The sequence below is a fragment of the Prosopis cineraria genome, unplaced genomic scaffold (assembly GCF_029017545.1).
Source record: "Prosopis cineraria cultivar Desert tree isolate PC_DT_omini unplaced genomic scaffold, ASM2901754v1 PC6, whole genome shotgun sequence".
NCBI lineage: Eukaryota > Viridiplantae > Streptophyta > Magnoliopsida > Fabales > Fabaceae > Prosopis > Prosopis cineraria.
In genome coordinates this window covers 37,103,755-37,117,888 of record NW_026555337.1, presented here as the reverse complement: position 1 = coordinate 37,117,888, position 14,134 = coordinate 37,103,755, and the positions used below count along the sequence as shown (strand labels likewise).

At 32.8% G+C, this 14,134-nt stretch overlaps 1 protein-coding gene across 1 annotated transcript; it reads left to right on the top strand.

The window, feature by feature from the left end:
• The first annotated feature begins 4,152 nt into the window (after window positions 1-4,152).
• On the top strand, window positions 4,153-13,455 carry LOC129314316 (polyamine oxidase 1-like). The gene is made up of 10 exons (XM_054957721.1): window positions 4,153-4,285; window positions 4,378-4,627; window positions 4,893-5,021; window positions 5,101-5,162; window positions 5,468-5,622; window positions 8,588-8,731; window positions 9,907-10,056; window positions 11,354-11,608; window positions 12,385-12,466; window positions 12,580-13,455. The coding sequence occupies exons 1-10, from the start codon at window positions 4,234-4,236 to the stop codon at window positions 12,789-12,791; spliced, it is 1,491 nt and encodes a 496-aa protein (XP_054813696.1). The 5' UTR covers window positions 4,153-4,233; the 3' UTR covers window positions 12,792-13,455.
• The last annotated feature ends 679 nt before the right edge of the window (window positions 13,456-14,134 follow it).

The following is a 14,134-nucleotide window of genomic DNA, read 5'->3' as shown; positions in this document are numbered from 1 at the left end:
GTGTCAGTCTTTGCTAATATGGATTGAAAATGGGGAAAAAATATCACAAAATTGTTGGCCAAAAGCATCCAATAGTATAAAATGAGAAAAAGGGTAAAAGTACCCATAGCATTATTAGAACTGGTGCAAAAGTGATCAATCTATTAAATCCCTTAAATGTTAATCGTTTATTTAACATCTAAGTAAAAGTTGATCATTTTTTGCTGACATACAACAAAAAAATATTTTTAGGTGAAATTCTATAGAGGTGATTAGTCATCATATGAATATCATGTAGGAAAATATTGTTTTGACCCAACAACAAGTTAACTCTCTCACTTTTTTGCAGCATTGGTGGAAGCCATTTGAGGATTTTAAACCTAATCATGAATGAAATTGTTTAAGATTATGCTAGTGTTCTCAAGGTGGGTGGTGTAGGAGGTGTGTGTAGTCACGAAGGTGTTAAAAGCAGAGATTACCTCCTTTAGGAAGTGATTATGTTCTTTGCAGTGAGCTACATTATCTTTGTTCTCAATTTTTGATTGTTCATGTGGCATTAATTTTGACGGATTTGTCACTATTGCACCTATTAAAGCAATGTTATGGATACTTATATGATGACCAATCAATCTCTATAGAATTACACTTGAGAATATTTTTTATCCACGTCAATGAAAAACTGATCAATTTTTATTTAGGTGTTAGCTAAACGGTTAACATTTAAGAAATTCGGTGGATTGGTTAATTTTGTACAAACTTTGATAATGCTATAGGTATTTTTACCCTTTTTTCTCATTTTAAGCTACTAGGTGCTCTTGACCGACAATTTCATAGATATTTTTGCTCCTTTTTTATTCCACATTAGCAAATACTAACATGTGGCAATTAAAGTCAGCAACACAATCAGCATTTAACACCGAAAATTAATGGCGTTAGGGCGAGTTGATGGTTTGGTCACTTTTGTATCAACTTTAGTAATATTATGGGTATTTTTACCCTTTTTTTTTGCTTTAGGCTCTTAATTACTTTTGGCCGACCACTTGAAGGGCATTTTTGTATTTTAACCTTATATTTTAAATAAATTATATGTATGACATAAATTTAAAAAAGTTCATGAAACAAAGTTATTTACAAGAACAACATATGACACGGCATGCGAGGTTTTAATTTTGTACAAATGCACGGGCTAACTATTATTTCTATTAAGATTTATGTCTTATATGTAGGGGTTAAATAGTAATTTGACTTCTAAATTATTAGATCAAAGAGATATTAAATTTATTTAGTATAATGTTTCCTTTTAACTTTTAAAAATAGTATAATATTGCTCTTACCGTTAACAAAAGTTAACCTTGGCTATTAGTTAATGAGAAAATTAAAAAAAAGACTCAAAAATTATAGAAAATTTCCTTGATAATTTTTTTTAAATTTTTTGGTCAATTTTGGGGTCCTTCTGTGTAATTTTTGAGTCATTTTTATAATGTTTTTGGTTCTTTTTCTCATTTTTTTATCAACTAATGGTTAAAATTAACTTACGTTAGTAGTAGAGACAACATTGCATTGTTGTTAAAAATTAAAGGAAAATAGTTCAACAACAAAAAAACCAACTATCAAGTCTCAAATATTTCTAAATCAATAGTTTAAAGTTCAAATTATATTTTAACTTTATGCAAACAATAGAGTTATATTGGTTAGTCATGAATTGTTAATTGGATGATTATTTCTATAATGGTCAATAGTGCACTTGAACCTTAATCGTTCATGAGTATCATTCTAGTAAAATATAAAAATTAGTAATGGTGCAAATTTGGTCATCAATTATTTTTTCAGGAGCATTGAATATCCTATGTTATGAGGCGATGTGAAATAAATTCTTAACTTTCAAAAGTAGAGCATCCAATACCTACCATAAATTTCGCTCAACGAATGTTAGCTTCCTATGTGGGGCCCACAAAAATTTGACTGAAAAATTACATGTGACACTCTATCTCAGCATAGGCTAAAGGTGCAAATTTAACCACATACTATTTTTCAAGGAGCACTTTTACATTAATTTTGATCAAACATTATTTATTTTGAGACTTATGGGATCTACAATGCATCAATTTCTTTGATTTTCTTCCTTTTATTCTTAGTTTCAACTTGAAAAGAAGAGGCTCAAAAAGTTTTTATTTAAAGATATTTACGAGAATGATGCCAACAAAGTAGAAGTAGAAGAAGAAAAAGACAAGATCTCGTTTAAATCTTTGTGGCAATTCAAGTGAAACAACCGTTTGAATTGCGATGTTACTACGAGCAAGAAAAGCTTGATTCAATCACTTGATTTTCTATAAAAATAATTTGTGGCTAAATTTGTAATGCTATTATAGGTACAAAAATAATTTATGGCTAAATTAAGCTTGAATCAAGCTTATCCCACGTGTGGTAGCATTACAATTGAAACTTTTACTTCGCTTGAATTGCTATAGAGATTTAAATGAAACCTTATCTTCTTCCTATTCTTCTTCTCCTTTGTTGGAGTCATCCTCATGAATGTCTTCAGATAAGAACTTGTTGAACCTCTTCTTTTCAAGCTGAGACTAAGAATGAAAGTAAGAAGATTGGAGAGATTAAAAATTTATAAATCCCATAAGTTGTGAAAATAAACAACGTTTGATTAAAATTGATGAGAAGGTACTGGATGGTTCATTTTTTATAGTTGATAATTTTCTTTGTACCACTCGATAGTAAAGGCTATCCAATACTCTTTGAAAAATAATTCATGACTAAATTTGTACTTTTATCCTAAATAAAAATTATTTACTGAGGTAGAGTGTCATGTGTTATTTTTCAGTTAAAATTTTGTGTGCCCTACATGAGAAGCTAATGTCCGTCGAGTGAAATTAATATTGGTCGTTGGAGGCTTCATTTTTTAAAGTTGAGAATTTATATTGCACCATTTTATAGTATAGGCTACCCAGTATTTATGAAAAAATAGTTAATAGCCAAATTTATACATTTCCCTTTTTCTGATAAGGTTAGAAGTTTCTTTTATTTTCAAACAAAATTTATTAGGAGTTTCTCCTTTTATCTCATTAAATGTTGGTGATAGAAAATAAGTTATTAAAATATGTATACTCCCTCCTCTAAAATGTTGGGGATTAGATGTTAAAAAAATGCATAACATTTTAATATTTTAAGTTGTAATTAATGTTTTTTTTTTCTAAAATTGACCTTAATAAATGAATCATTTTATATTTATAATAATCAAAATACTCTATTAAATAAGCATAAATATAAAAATATTGTGTTAATTTAAAAATAATTAACTACTTTATATGGGACATCCATTTGATTAAAAATATCTTATGTTTTTAAGCGAAGGTAATATTTAATATAAACAAACTTGAAAACTTATTAAATTTCAAAAAACATTGAATGAGTTTTGATTTTTTTTTAATTTTAATAAGAGATGTTGAAATAACTTATAAATAAAATATGATAAATATTACTTCATTTCTTAAAAAAAATATAAAGCCTTTTTTTTTTAAATTAGACGGTTTTTCAATATATAATTAATTGACTGTTTGATGACTGATGAGTTTTTTTTGAAATACTCTTAATAAATAAACTATCCAACTCTTCATCTTCACTTCTTGAACATAATATAATTAATTAATTTTTATTTTTTAAAATTCAATTTAAAATATATTTTTTAAATTTTCTTACATATTTCTAATGACACTCTTGGATGAAATAAATATACATTTAACTTATTTAAAACATCCTTATATATTACTTGACTGAATTATAATAAAATAAATGTATAATTAAATTAAGAATATATATATATATAACTTATCTAATATTTTATGTTTTAGATTAAGTGATATTTTTAGAAGACCTCATTATATTGTGATTGAAAAAGAATGGATGAGGTATCTTGTTATAACGATAATGTTAATATTAATATTAATTTAAAAACAATTAATTCTATCAAATATGCTGGGGAGAATTTCAGTAGGTCAAGATATGTCAAATTTGTGCAGCTGGGGAAAAAGTAAAAGTGTGCCGGAACGAAAACGTCAGCGAAGGTCGTCTGTTCTCATTTCTTCCATCTCAAACTGGAAATGACAAAACAGAAAAAAGGAAAAAAGGAGAGAAAAAAACACTATAAAACCCGACTCGCGCTATTTTTGCTCCTCTCCAACTAATCTCATTTCCCCTCTTCCTGCATTCGTATGCAGTCTCTCTCTTGTTTCCGCACACAGATACATGGACTCACCCTCTCGCTCCTCCGTCATCATCGTCGGAGCTGGTATTTCCGGTGAGAGCTTCGCTGCCGATCAATCCTTCCATATCTCACCATGCGGTTATTGTGGTTCATTTTGTTCTTATTTTAGTTTCTCTGTACGAAAGGTATCTCTGCCGCGAAAGTGTTGGCTGAGAACGGAATAGAGGACATGGTGATTCTGGAGGCTTCCGACCGTATCGGCGGTAGGATCAGGAAGGAAAATTTCGGAGGTGTGTCGGCGGAACTTGGAGCTGGTTGGATTGCCGGAGTTGGTGGTAAAGAGTCCAATCCTGTTTGGGAACTAGCCGCCAAATCTGGCCTCCGAACCTGCCTCTCTGATTACAGCAATGCGCGCTACAATATCTATGATCGCAGGTTTGCGAAAACGGCCTACCGTTGCTATTTGCGCCTGTTCTATTAGCGCATTACTTTGCCGGAGCAATCTAGTGCCGGTTTTTGTCTTTTACGCGCCGTGGTGGCGAGGCGCTTGTTCCGATAATTTCCGATACAGTGGCGCATTTGAGTTTTATAGTCGTTTCCGTTCTTTTTTGCTATTTTACTGCTCTCTGTTGTGGTTTTGGTCTGCAATTTCAAATCACTCTGTTAATGAACGCAACTGAATTTGTGCAACGAGTTGCAGCGGGAAAATCTTTCCGAGTGGAATCGCTGCCGACTCTTACAAAAAGGCGGTGGAGTCGGCAATTCAAAAGCTGAAGAACCAGGATGCCGATCACGGTGGCGACGTCAACAAAATAACAGAACCTCCTTCGTAAGTTGAAGTGGCTATTTGATAATTGGTTAACTAATTATTCTTAATCTGAGTTCCGTTCTTCAACGTTTCATTTCAGGTCGCCAAAGACGCCAATAGAGCTGGCCATTGATTTTATCCTACATGATTTCGAAATGGCAGGTCAGTTCACCGCTTACTTCAACATTGAGTTTTTAGTTTTTACTGTTTCTTTCTCTTCCACATAAGACGAATAAGAGAAAAATAAATTGAAATTTGTGGGGTAACTGTGTCAAATGATTCAATCCTCAAATCTTTTCCAGCTCAGCGTATGCTTTTAATATTTTTAATGAATTTGTTTTACTCATTTATATTTTTCCACCATAAAATAAGTTCTCGGTGACCCTGCTGCTTCGTTTTCTCTGTTTCTTTCCCCCCCCTTCTTTTACTAAAATTAGATGAATAATAGACTGGGAATTTGGGTGCAGAGGTGGAGCCAATATCTACATATGTAGACTTTGGGGAGAGAGAATTTTTAGTTGCGGATGAACGAGGGTATGAGCATCTGCTGTATAGAATGGCTGAAGATTTTCTCTTCACTTCAGAGGGTGTCATCTTGGACAGTCGTCTCAAGCTTAACAAGGTACTTAACTTAGTCCTTTCGCTAATTTAATTAAGGTTAAAATTTGGATAAATAAATATAATGCTTTTAAAATAAGCTATTCGTGACCCGTATTTTTTTATTTTCTGTTTGATAAAATATATTATAACATTATATAATAAAGTTAATTGTTTTATAAAACATTAAATTTATGGAATGTGTACAATTCAAGTTTTTAAAAATCCAATATAAGATAATTCAGTTAACTTTAGAAAATGGTGAAATTTACTCTATTTTAATTGTTGATAAAGGTAAATTTTGGAATGCAATGCAAGCCTCCTCGTCTTATATATCCGTCTGTTAGTACGTTATTTCTCCATTTTCCCCAGAATGTTGGGGAGGAAAGGAATTGCGGGCCCCGCCCCCCATATTTCTCCTCTGAATGCTGCTATCCTCTTTTTTCCCTGATGAACCTGCTCATTTTTGTTTTCTCTGATAAGCTGATCAAATTCTTCAAATCCAAAGTTCAAACAACGCTATATAAAGAAATTATATTATATTAAAGTACCTTTAATTTTATTTGTTTGGGAACCTGGTTTATGAATGATATGATATATTCATATAAAAAAGTGCCTTGTCTGATTGGTATACGTCATTTGTTGAGAGCAGAATAAATAAACAGATGAAAAGAAAAATTTAAAATTTTGTCTTTGTTTGCATGGCCCCTTGCTTTCAAATTTTTTTCCCCTTGTGTTACTGAAGCTCGATTGACCCACTTTTGGAGTTTGCGGATAATGACTTTTCAATCGATGCTTGCTTGTTATTATATTTGAGAGATCTCTGTCACTCTCACACTTTTTCTTGAAGCTCTTGACTATTTTATTTTTGAGATAAATCACAGTTTATTTCCTTAACGAATGATTTTACTCTTGGATTTTTACCATTCAGAATTACACATAGGATTAATTAATAATTAATGTGTCAGCACAATAAGTTTTTTGGACAAGAATATAAAATTACTGTTCTTTTTTTTTGCCGACATATAAAATTACTGTTGGCCCACAGATTTACAATTATAAAAAATTATGTTGATTCAAAATAATTCTAGGAAATGCAGTGCCAGTGAGACAATTTCAACTATCAGAGGGAGAAGGAATTTGACTCAAACAAATAAACATGTCACTAAAATATAATATTGACTGATTTTAATTTATTGTAAATGAAGCTATACCATGAATATTACTTAATTTCCCTTTTTTATATACTTATTTTTTCTTTTAATTCTGTATTTTTATTTTGGTTACTTACCATATTGAAAGAATAATATAAAATATTTAGGGGTGGGGGTTTGAAACTTGAGAAGTGGAAATGGAGCTTTACCGGATGTAATTTTGAGGTAAAGTCCATGTCACTCAGGGGTATGACCACGGCTCAGGCGACTGTAGACAGTAAGTAGGACTGTTTTCAAGAGCTCTTTTTCTTTTGGAATTCGTTTTCTTCATCATTTGAGTAATCACTGGTTCCTTGAAGCCAGACACCAAGCAGGTGGATTTCAGATTGCCGTTGACCCATACTTCATTTGTTTTGAATTGGATGGTTACATGCTTGTAGCGATTTGCCAAACGACGAAACCTTTTGAAGAACACACTGCGGTGGAAAAAAAACGACCCACAATTATTTTTTTTATCTAAATTTATACCTTTTCAACGATTTTACTCCATTCATAAAGTCGTGGGCCCCAAAGTCCTGTTTTGGATGGCCGTGCACACTATTTGAATTGACACAGCAACAATAATGCCGAGGTTTTTACACACAGACAACTGAAAACACACATCTTCTTGTCCGAATAATAGTTTAAAAGCTGGAGTCTGCTCGATATGTATTTTCACCTTTTATTGACCTCATTAGCGTGTCTCCTTGGATTAGGCCTGCCCCAATTGCTCAGAGACTAGAAACGGATGAATCTTGTTTTTCAAATATGCTTTTCGAGCTGCACCCAAAAAAAAAAGAAAAGAAAAGAAAAAAACTATGCATTTCGTGATTTTGGGGGAATTACCTTTCATCTTTATAATGGGGTAAATTCAGGCAGCTGGCTTGCTCTGTGAAATCGATACTGTCCTGACTTCTGAGAAAAAGAATCTCTTTCCTGGATTTATATCTTTATTCCAAATTCTACGGTGCACGGATTCTTTTCGCTTTGACTGTTCACGTGCAATTTTATCCCTTCGCAGTTCGTTTACTTTGGCACTAAGTACTGAATATTATTTTAGCTTGGTGGTGCTTCTTTCTCACCCTATTATTTTATGCTCTTCTTATTGTAAGTTATTTTTAATATATTTTATTAAAAAATTTAAATTTTATTAACTTTATTTAAAATTTTTTTATTTTTATTAAATATACATACTTTAACAATATATTTTTTCTTTCTAACATTCAATGAGGCTAAAAAGAAATTTATGATAAAAATTTAATGATATGAGTTATAAATGAGATTAAAAAAATTCTTTTCTCTTTCCAGAGGGAGTATGGTGTTTTTTTTAAAAGTGATTCAATATTTCATAATGTTTTGAAAAAATATTGATTTATTAATGAAGTTTATTCCAAAATTAATTTTAATATGTTTTACTTATTAAATTTTTAAATATTATCTCTTACTTTCTCTCATTTTTTTGAACACTCATGAAATAAAAGAATATTTGTATTTTAAAAATTAAGATTTCAAATTGTATTTAATTGATTTTATCGGTATCTATAATTTTATAAAAAAATATTTTATAATATCTTGGAGGGAGTATTAATTTTCAATGCAAATATTAGGTTGGTGAAAAAAAATGCAAATATTGAGCTTTGTTAATAGTATTTTATATTTTCGTAAAAATTTAGAATTAATTAAAGTTAATAATAATTTTACATAACAAACAAAAGCAGAAGAACCTTCATTTCTGACACATTAATTTGATGATTTCAGGCTGACATCTGGCTGAATCTTTTGCATGGATTTGTGCAGGTCGTCCGGGAATTGCAGCACTCGAGAAGGGGCGTTACCCTAATAACGGAAGATGGTTGCGTTTTCGAGGCTGACTACGTGATTCTATCTGTTAGTATTGGCGTCCTCCAAAGCGAGCTTATCGCCTTTCACCCTCCTTTACCTGTACGTCTTCACTTTTAGAAGAGCCACTTTTCCTCCCTTACTCTCTATCTCCCATCCCCAGGATCCCCTACATTATGAACTACATATAGCTCTTTTAATTGATGTCGGGAACCCAGTTGTCGTTCCTGAATCTGCTGGTCAACACGCTGTCCTTTTTAGGGCAATGGGGAGCATAAAAAAGAGAATCTAGGCAATCCTATAAACTCTTGTTCTTTTGGCTGAAGACTATCATAAACAAACGAAATTCGGATAGTAATTCAGCTATTAAATACAAAATATAAGTTAAATACTAGTAGTAAAACTTTAAACCCACTGCTAGTGCAATCAGATTTACAGGCAAGATATTAAATTCAATTTTCATCTGACAGGAACACATTTACTTGGAACCAACACGGCGGAATCTTTAGGATTTGCTTTCGATTTTGCGAGTCCCTGCTAGGAGTTTCCGTTGTTTCCATACTGATGTTTAGGGTGTGGTCCACCTTCTTCAATAGGATTAGTCACATACTGTATTTTTTTTTTTTTAACCTTCAAGCCATGTACTGTGATGACAAAGTCAAAACATAGGGATTGCTAGGTCTCGTATTAATAAGTCAAAACATAGGCATAGCTAGGTAAAGTATTGAATAGAGCTCTCTGATTGATGACGCAAGAAAATCTAATTTCGAGGAGTCCTCCTTTTCAAAAACCAGGGACTGCTTGATCCACGGTATCGGATAATCCACAGTCTCGTTAACGAAGGACCCATGCTAACCCTCTTAGCTGTGGGCAAATACTAGATCACCACATGGACGTGTGTGCAGAAAATAATCTCTCTCTGTTCAATTCTCAATTCTTAATTAACGAGAAATTACCTTAATTCTCGCAAAATTTAGAAAGATACTATGTAACTTCATTCAAATGACCTTTTGAGAGATTTTAGTTTTATTAGTTGTAGATGCAAATACGTATAATGAAAACTTGATTTGATAATAGTAACAATAATAGTATTTTTTTTTTGGTAAATTTAAGAAAATATGAGTTGATGGTAATAACTTTTTGCAATTTCAAAATAATATCACAGATTATTTTTTTCAAGCAGTTAAGAATTTCATGTACGTGTCTGTCTGATATGTTTCGTTTTGCTGTACATCGTATTTTTAACGCGACTACGTTTAATATACACAATGAAACAGAGGTGGAAAGTGGAAGCCATAGGGGAATGTGATGTGATGGTCTACACTAAAATCTTTCTGAAGTTTCCGTGTAAGTTCTGGCCAAGTGGACCCGAAAAGGAATTCTTCATCTATGCTCATGAGCGGAGAGGCTATTACACATTTTGGCAGGTTTGCAAGAAATTCTCCTTTACTGTTGCCAGTTATTTAATTTCCTTCCCTGCTGTATTGTACACTATTTTGTTTGCATTCTGTGTCTACTTTGTTTCTCGAATTTATGAAGAGTAGATTTTCAGAAATCAATTTATCACATAATTATGAGAAATCGAAGTTGTTGCATAATTTCTAGTTTGCCCATTCATTATTATGCTCCACGACTGTGTTGTGCTTTTAAGGTGTTCCATTCCTGGAGACTCGAGTGGTTAAAAATGGAATTTCAAATTTATTTCATTGCTTATATCTATCTCTCACTAGTTTTTTTATTTCTCTTGTCCAATAATTCAACATAATAAGGCCAAAAGGCTAATCGATTCAAATATCCTTTTGTTTTCATATCGAGATTTAACTTTAGTTCTAATCAGTCTTTACTTAAGATGAGCCAGGCTACTTTTGTAGAAGAGCACACGGTTTTAAACATTCTTAGCAGCAACTACTTTGATTTATCGTGTGTGAGGATAATATTAATTAGTGCCTTCACTCACAATATATGTATGTGCGTGCGTGCGTGTGCACAAAGTTAACCGAAACCTTAATATTCTTATTCTTAGTAAGTTTATATCTTTTCGATTTTACTTTTGATTGAAATAAATGTTACATTTGTGTACTTGACTTCTTTAAAATATCCGTCATTAATTACATAGTAACAATAGATGAAGGAAATGCATAATTTAAAAAACAAATTATAAACACTATAGTTTATACCGTGCCCTAAAAGCAAAACTTATAGAAACTGCCCTATATTATGAACGTAAGGGAGTTATCCTTGTAGGGATAACGACATATATTGATTTTCCCCCTTTTTTATTATTTTATGGCTCATTATTCCCCTATGATGTATGTGATGTTGGTATTCTATTGGATTTGTCCGTATTGGTTTCGTGATGGGAACTTCTTACTTACTTTCTCCAGCTATTATTATTTTTTATTTGTTTATAATACTAAGTTAAATGTCCATATTTCAAAGCAAGAAATGGTAGTTTAATAGGAGAAAATTGATTTATTTGATAACAAAATATTAACATTACTTGGCTATCGTATTATTTCAGTACAATCCTGAATATTTGTTTTCATTTTTCCCCCAATATGCATTGACTTCATATGCGAGCATCTATCATCTATCATTACTGTAAATATTTGGATTTGGAATCAAAATATTTTGGAAATGGGCCTTGAGATAGAATTATCTATTCACGATACTTGCACAACAAAATCTTCTCTCTCATCTGCTGATTTGCTGCTTTGTCACCAGCACATGGAGAATGCTTACCCTGGCTCCCACATCTTGGTTGTGACATTGACCAATGAGGAATCGAAACGCGTAGAAGCTCAATCTGATAGAGAGACCCTAAAAGAAGCTATGGCGGTTCTTAAGGATATGTTTGGACCCAACATACCAGATGCCACTGATATACTTGTTCCCCGCTGGTGGAATAATAGATTCCAGCGTGGCAGCTATAGCAACTATCCCATTATCTCTAACCCGCAAGTTGTGCATAATATTCAGGTTTGTTTTTCGCGTTGAATATATTTGGATGTGTTTTTTTCTTACATTATCATTGCATGCTATATCTTTTATGTTCTGTTCTCAAGTTGCATGTGAAGACAAACATAATTCGACTTGGAGCTTAACAGCTGGCTATTATAATTAATGATATCTCTAGTCATCCTGGTTTTTGTACAAAGTAACTTGTCTGATCTTCCTTGTAAAAGAAGTGAATAAATGCCCAAAATGACAGGTCATGAATTTGTCCACACTATAGTAAATAAACCTTTTTTTTTCCATTTCTTTCATTTCTAAATAGCCTGTAAAAAGTGTTGGTCAACAAAATAGCCTGTAAAAAGAAAAGGAAAATGAGGCAGTGGACTTCTGATTTTGTAGGAACATGAGATAAAATTTAGGTAAAAATCCTTAAAATGTTTGCTATAAGGTCTTGCATGAAAAAGAGTTGTGAAAGACCTTCTTTAGTAGAATCATTCATACAGCATTGAGTAATAAGTAATATCTGCGTGCCATTTTTTATATGAGAACCTAATAGATGTCTTAAATCCTGCATCTGAGTGTTATGATCGGATACAGTGAGGACCATTGCATTTGAGATTCAAATTCAAGTTATTAGGATATCATTTGTGGTTTTCTAGTCTCTGTGTAGCTTGGTGTTTATACTGGTCTCATTATATATCGTTTTGTGCACTAGTGGTTTGTGTTCTCTAAAGTAAACACGCATAAAAACAGACTTTCTTTTTCCCACTTGTTTATTTGTTCGTTCGGGGATGGTTCAGGCCCCAGTTGGTCGTATTTTCTTTACTGGAGAGCACACAAGTGAAAGATTTAATGGCTACGTCCATGGTGGATACCTCTCAGGTAAGGCATTAATTTCATGTTAAACTTGCTCTGCCAAATTAAGCAGTAATTATTGTAAGACCTCAAGATCTGAATTGTGAATGTGAGCTTTTTTGCCTCTGAATCTTTATCAGGTATTGACACCAGCAAAATGTTACTAGAAGAAATGAAGAAAGAGAAGGAAAGAAAAAGTGAGAGCAAAACTTTATTACTAGAACCCTTGCTAGCATTGACTGGTTCACTAACCTTGTCACAACCAGACACAGTGTCCAACCTCCACAAATGGGACATTCCCACACAATTATACCTCAGCAGCAAGCTTGGGATCGCAGAGGCCATATTATGACAATATGGTTACGGTAGACATCATAATCACAAAACCTATGAACGTGGTAAGGATGAAACATACATCATGACTTACCAGAATCATCATCTAGGCCTGACAGGCCTTGGTCCTGGGTCATCTCTTCAATCAAGCCTTTAACTTGGTGCCACTGGTGTTTGCATCAAAAAAGGAAATTCTTGGGTAGCTTCTTTCCATAAAAGATTGATCCACTGAGTCTAATCACAAAGATACACATAATCTGTTTGATATGTTTATGTGTATCTTTATAATTGACTGAGTTGGCATATTATGCTTAGGCTGAAATTATTTGAATTTCTTTCCTCAAGAAGTTATAATGGTGAGGTGATGAAGAAGTGGGAAAAATCTACTTGGATCTCTAATCGTTACTGGTTTCTGCTAATGGAGCTGACTTGGTTATTTATATATATATATATTTTTTTTTTCTGGAGGGCAATTCATTGTTTTAGTCATAGTTATCAAAGCTTTGTTCTTTGTAGCCAGAGGATTATGTTTGCTTAGATTGTAGTTTTATTGACAGTTGATGATTTCCAGTTAAAGAACCCTCTCGCTGATTGGTTTCGGAAATCATGTGCCTAGTTCTAATTTTAGGGGCTGATTTGGTTGTGTGTAGTGTTATGCCAATCATTATTGTATTTGTATCTAATTATGCTGGTGTCATTCTTTCATCTCACTTTATTTTTCTATTTCAAATATTCAGTGCTATTGGCAGTTACTTACCCTTCAGTAGGAAGGAGAAGGCAGAGGTCAAGTGCTTGAGCCCTTTTCTTTTTTTCTTTTTTTTCTTTCGCTCCACGATCTTACGTTTTTGACTCCAACTAATTTGGTTGGCAGCTTGCAAGCATCTCTTTGGAGGGGACATACCTCCCAGAGAAAATTTTGCATGTACATGGCTTGAACTCAAGAACTGTGGTTAAGCTACACCAACCTCCTAGTCAGTTGATTTAAGTGGCTGGTGGTTCAATTGCTTGAGTTCTTGCAACAAGAGGTTAAAGTAGTTTTCAGGTTGTTTTGCCTCAAACAGTCAAGGAAACCACATAAAAATGAGAGTAATAATACAAGCCGGCCTGTGGCCCTTTACACATCAACAATGTAAGAACACAAGGAAAAGTCAAAACCAGAATAATAACAATAATACAATCAGTAAATAAACAGAGTGCAGGAAAATATAAATTACTATGCTGCTGTAACACGTCCCCTCAACCCTGAGGGTGAAGATATCGCTCCAAATTAGCCAAACAGCACCGATAATCTAGTATGAGGCAAGGCTTTTGTTAAACAATCTACTGCTTCTTGTTCTGATGAAACATAAGAGCCCAAAATTT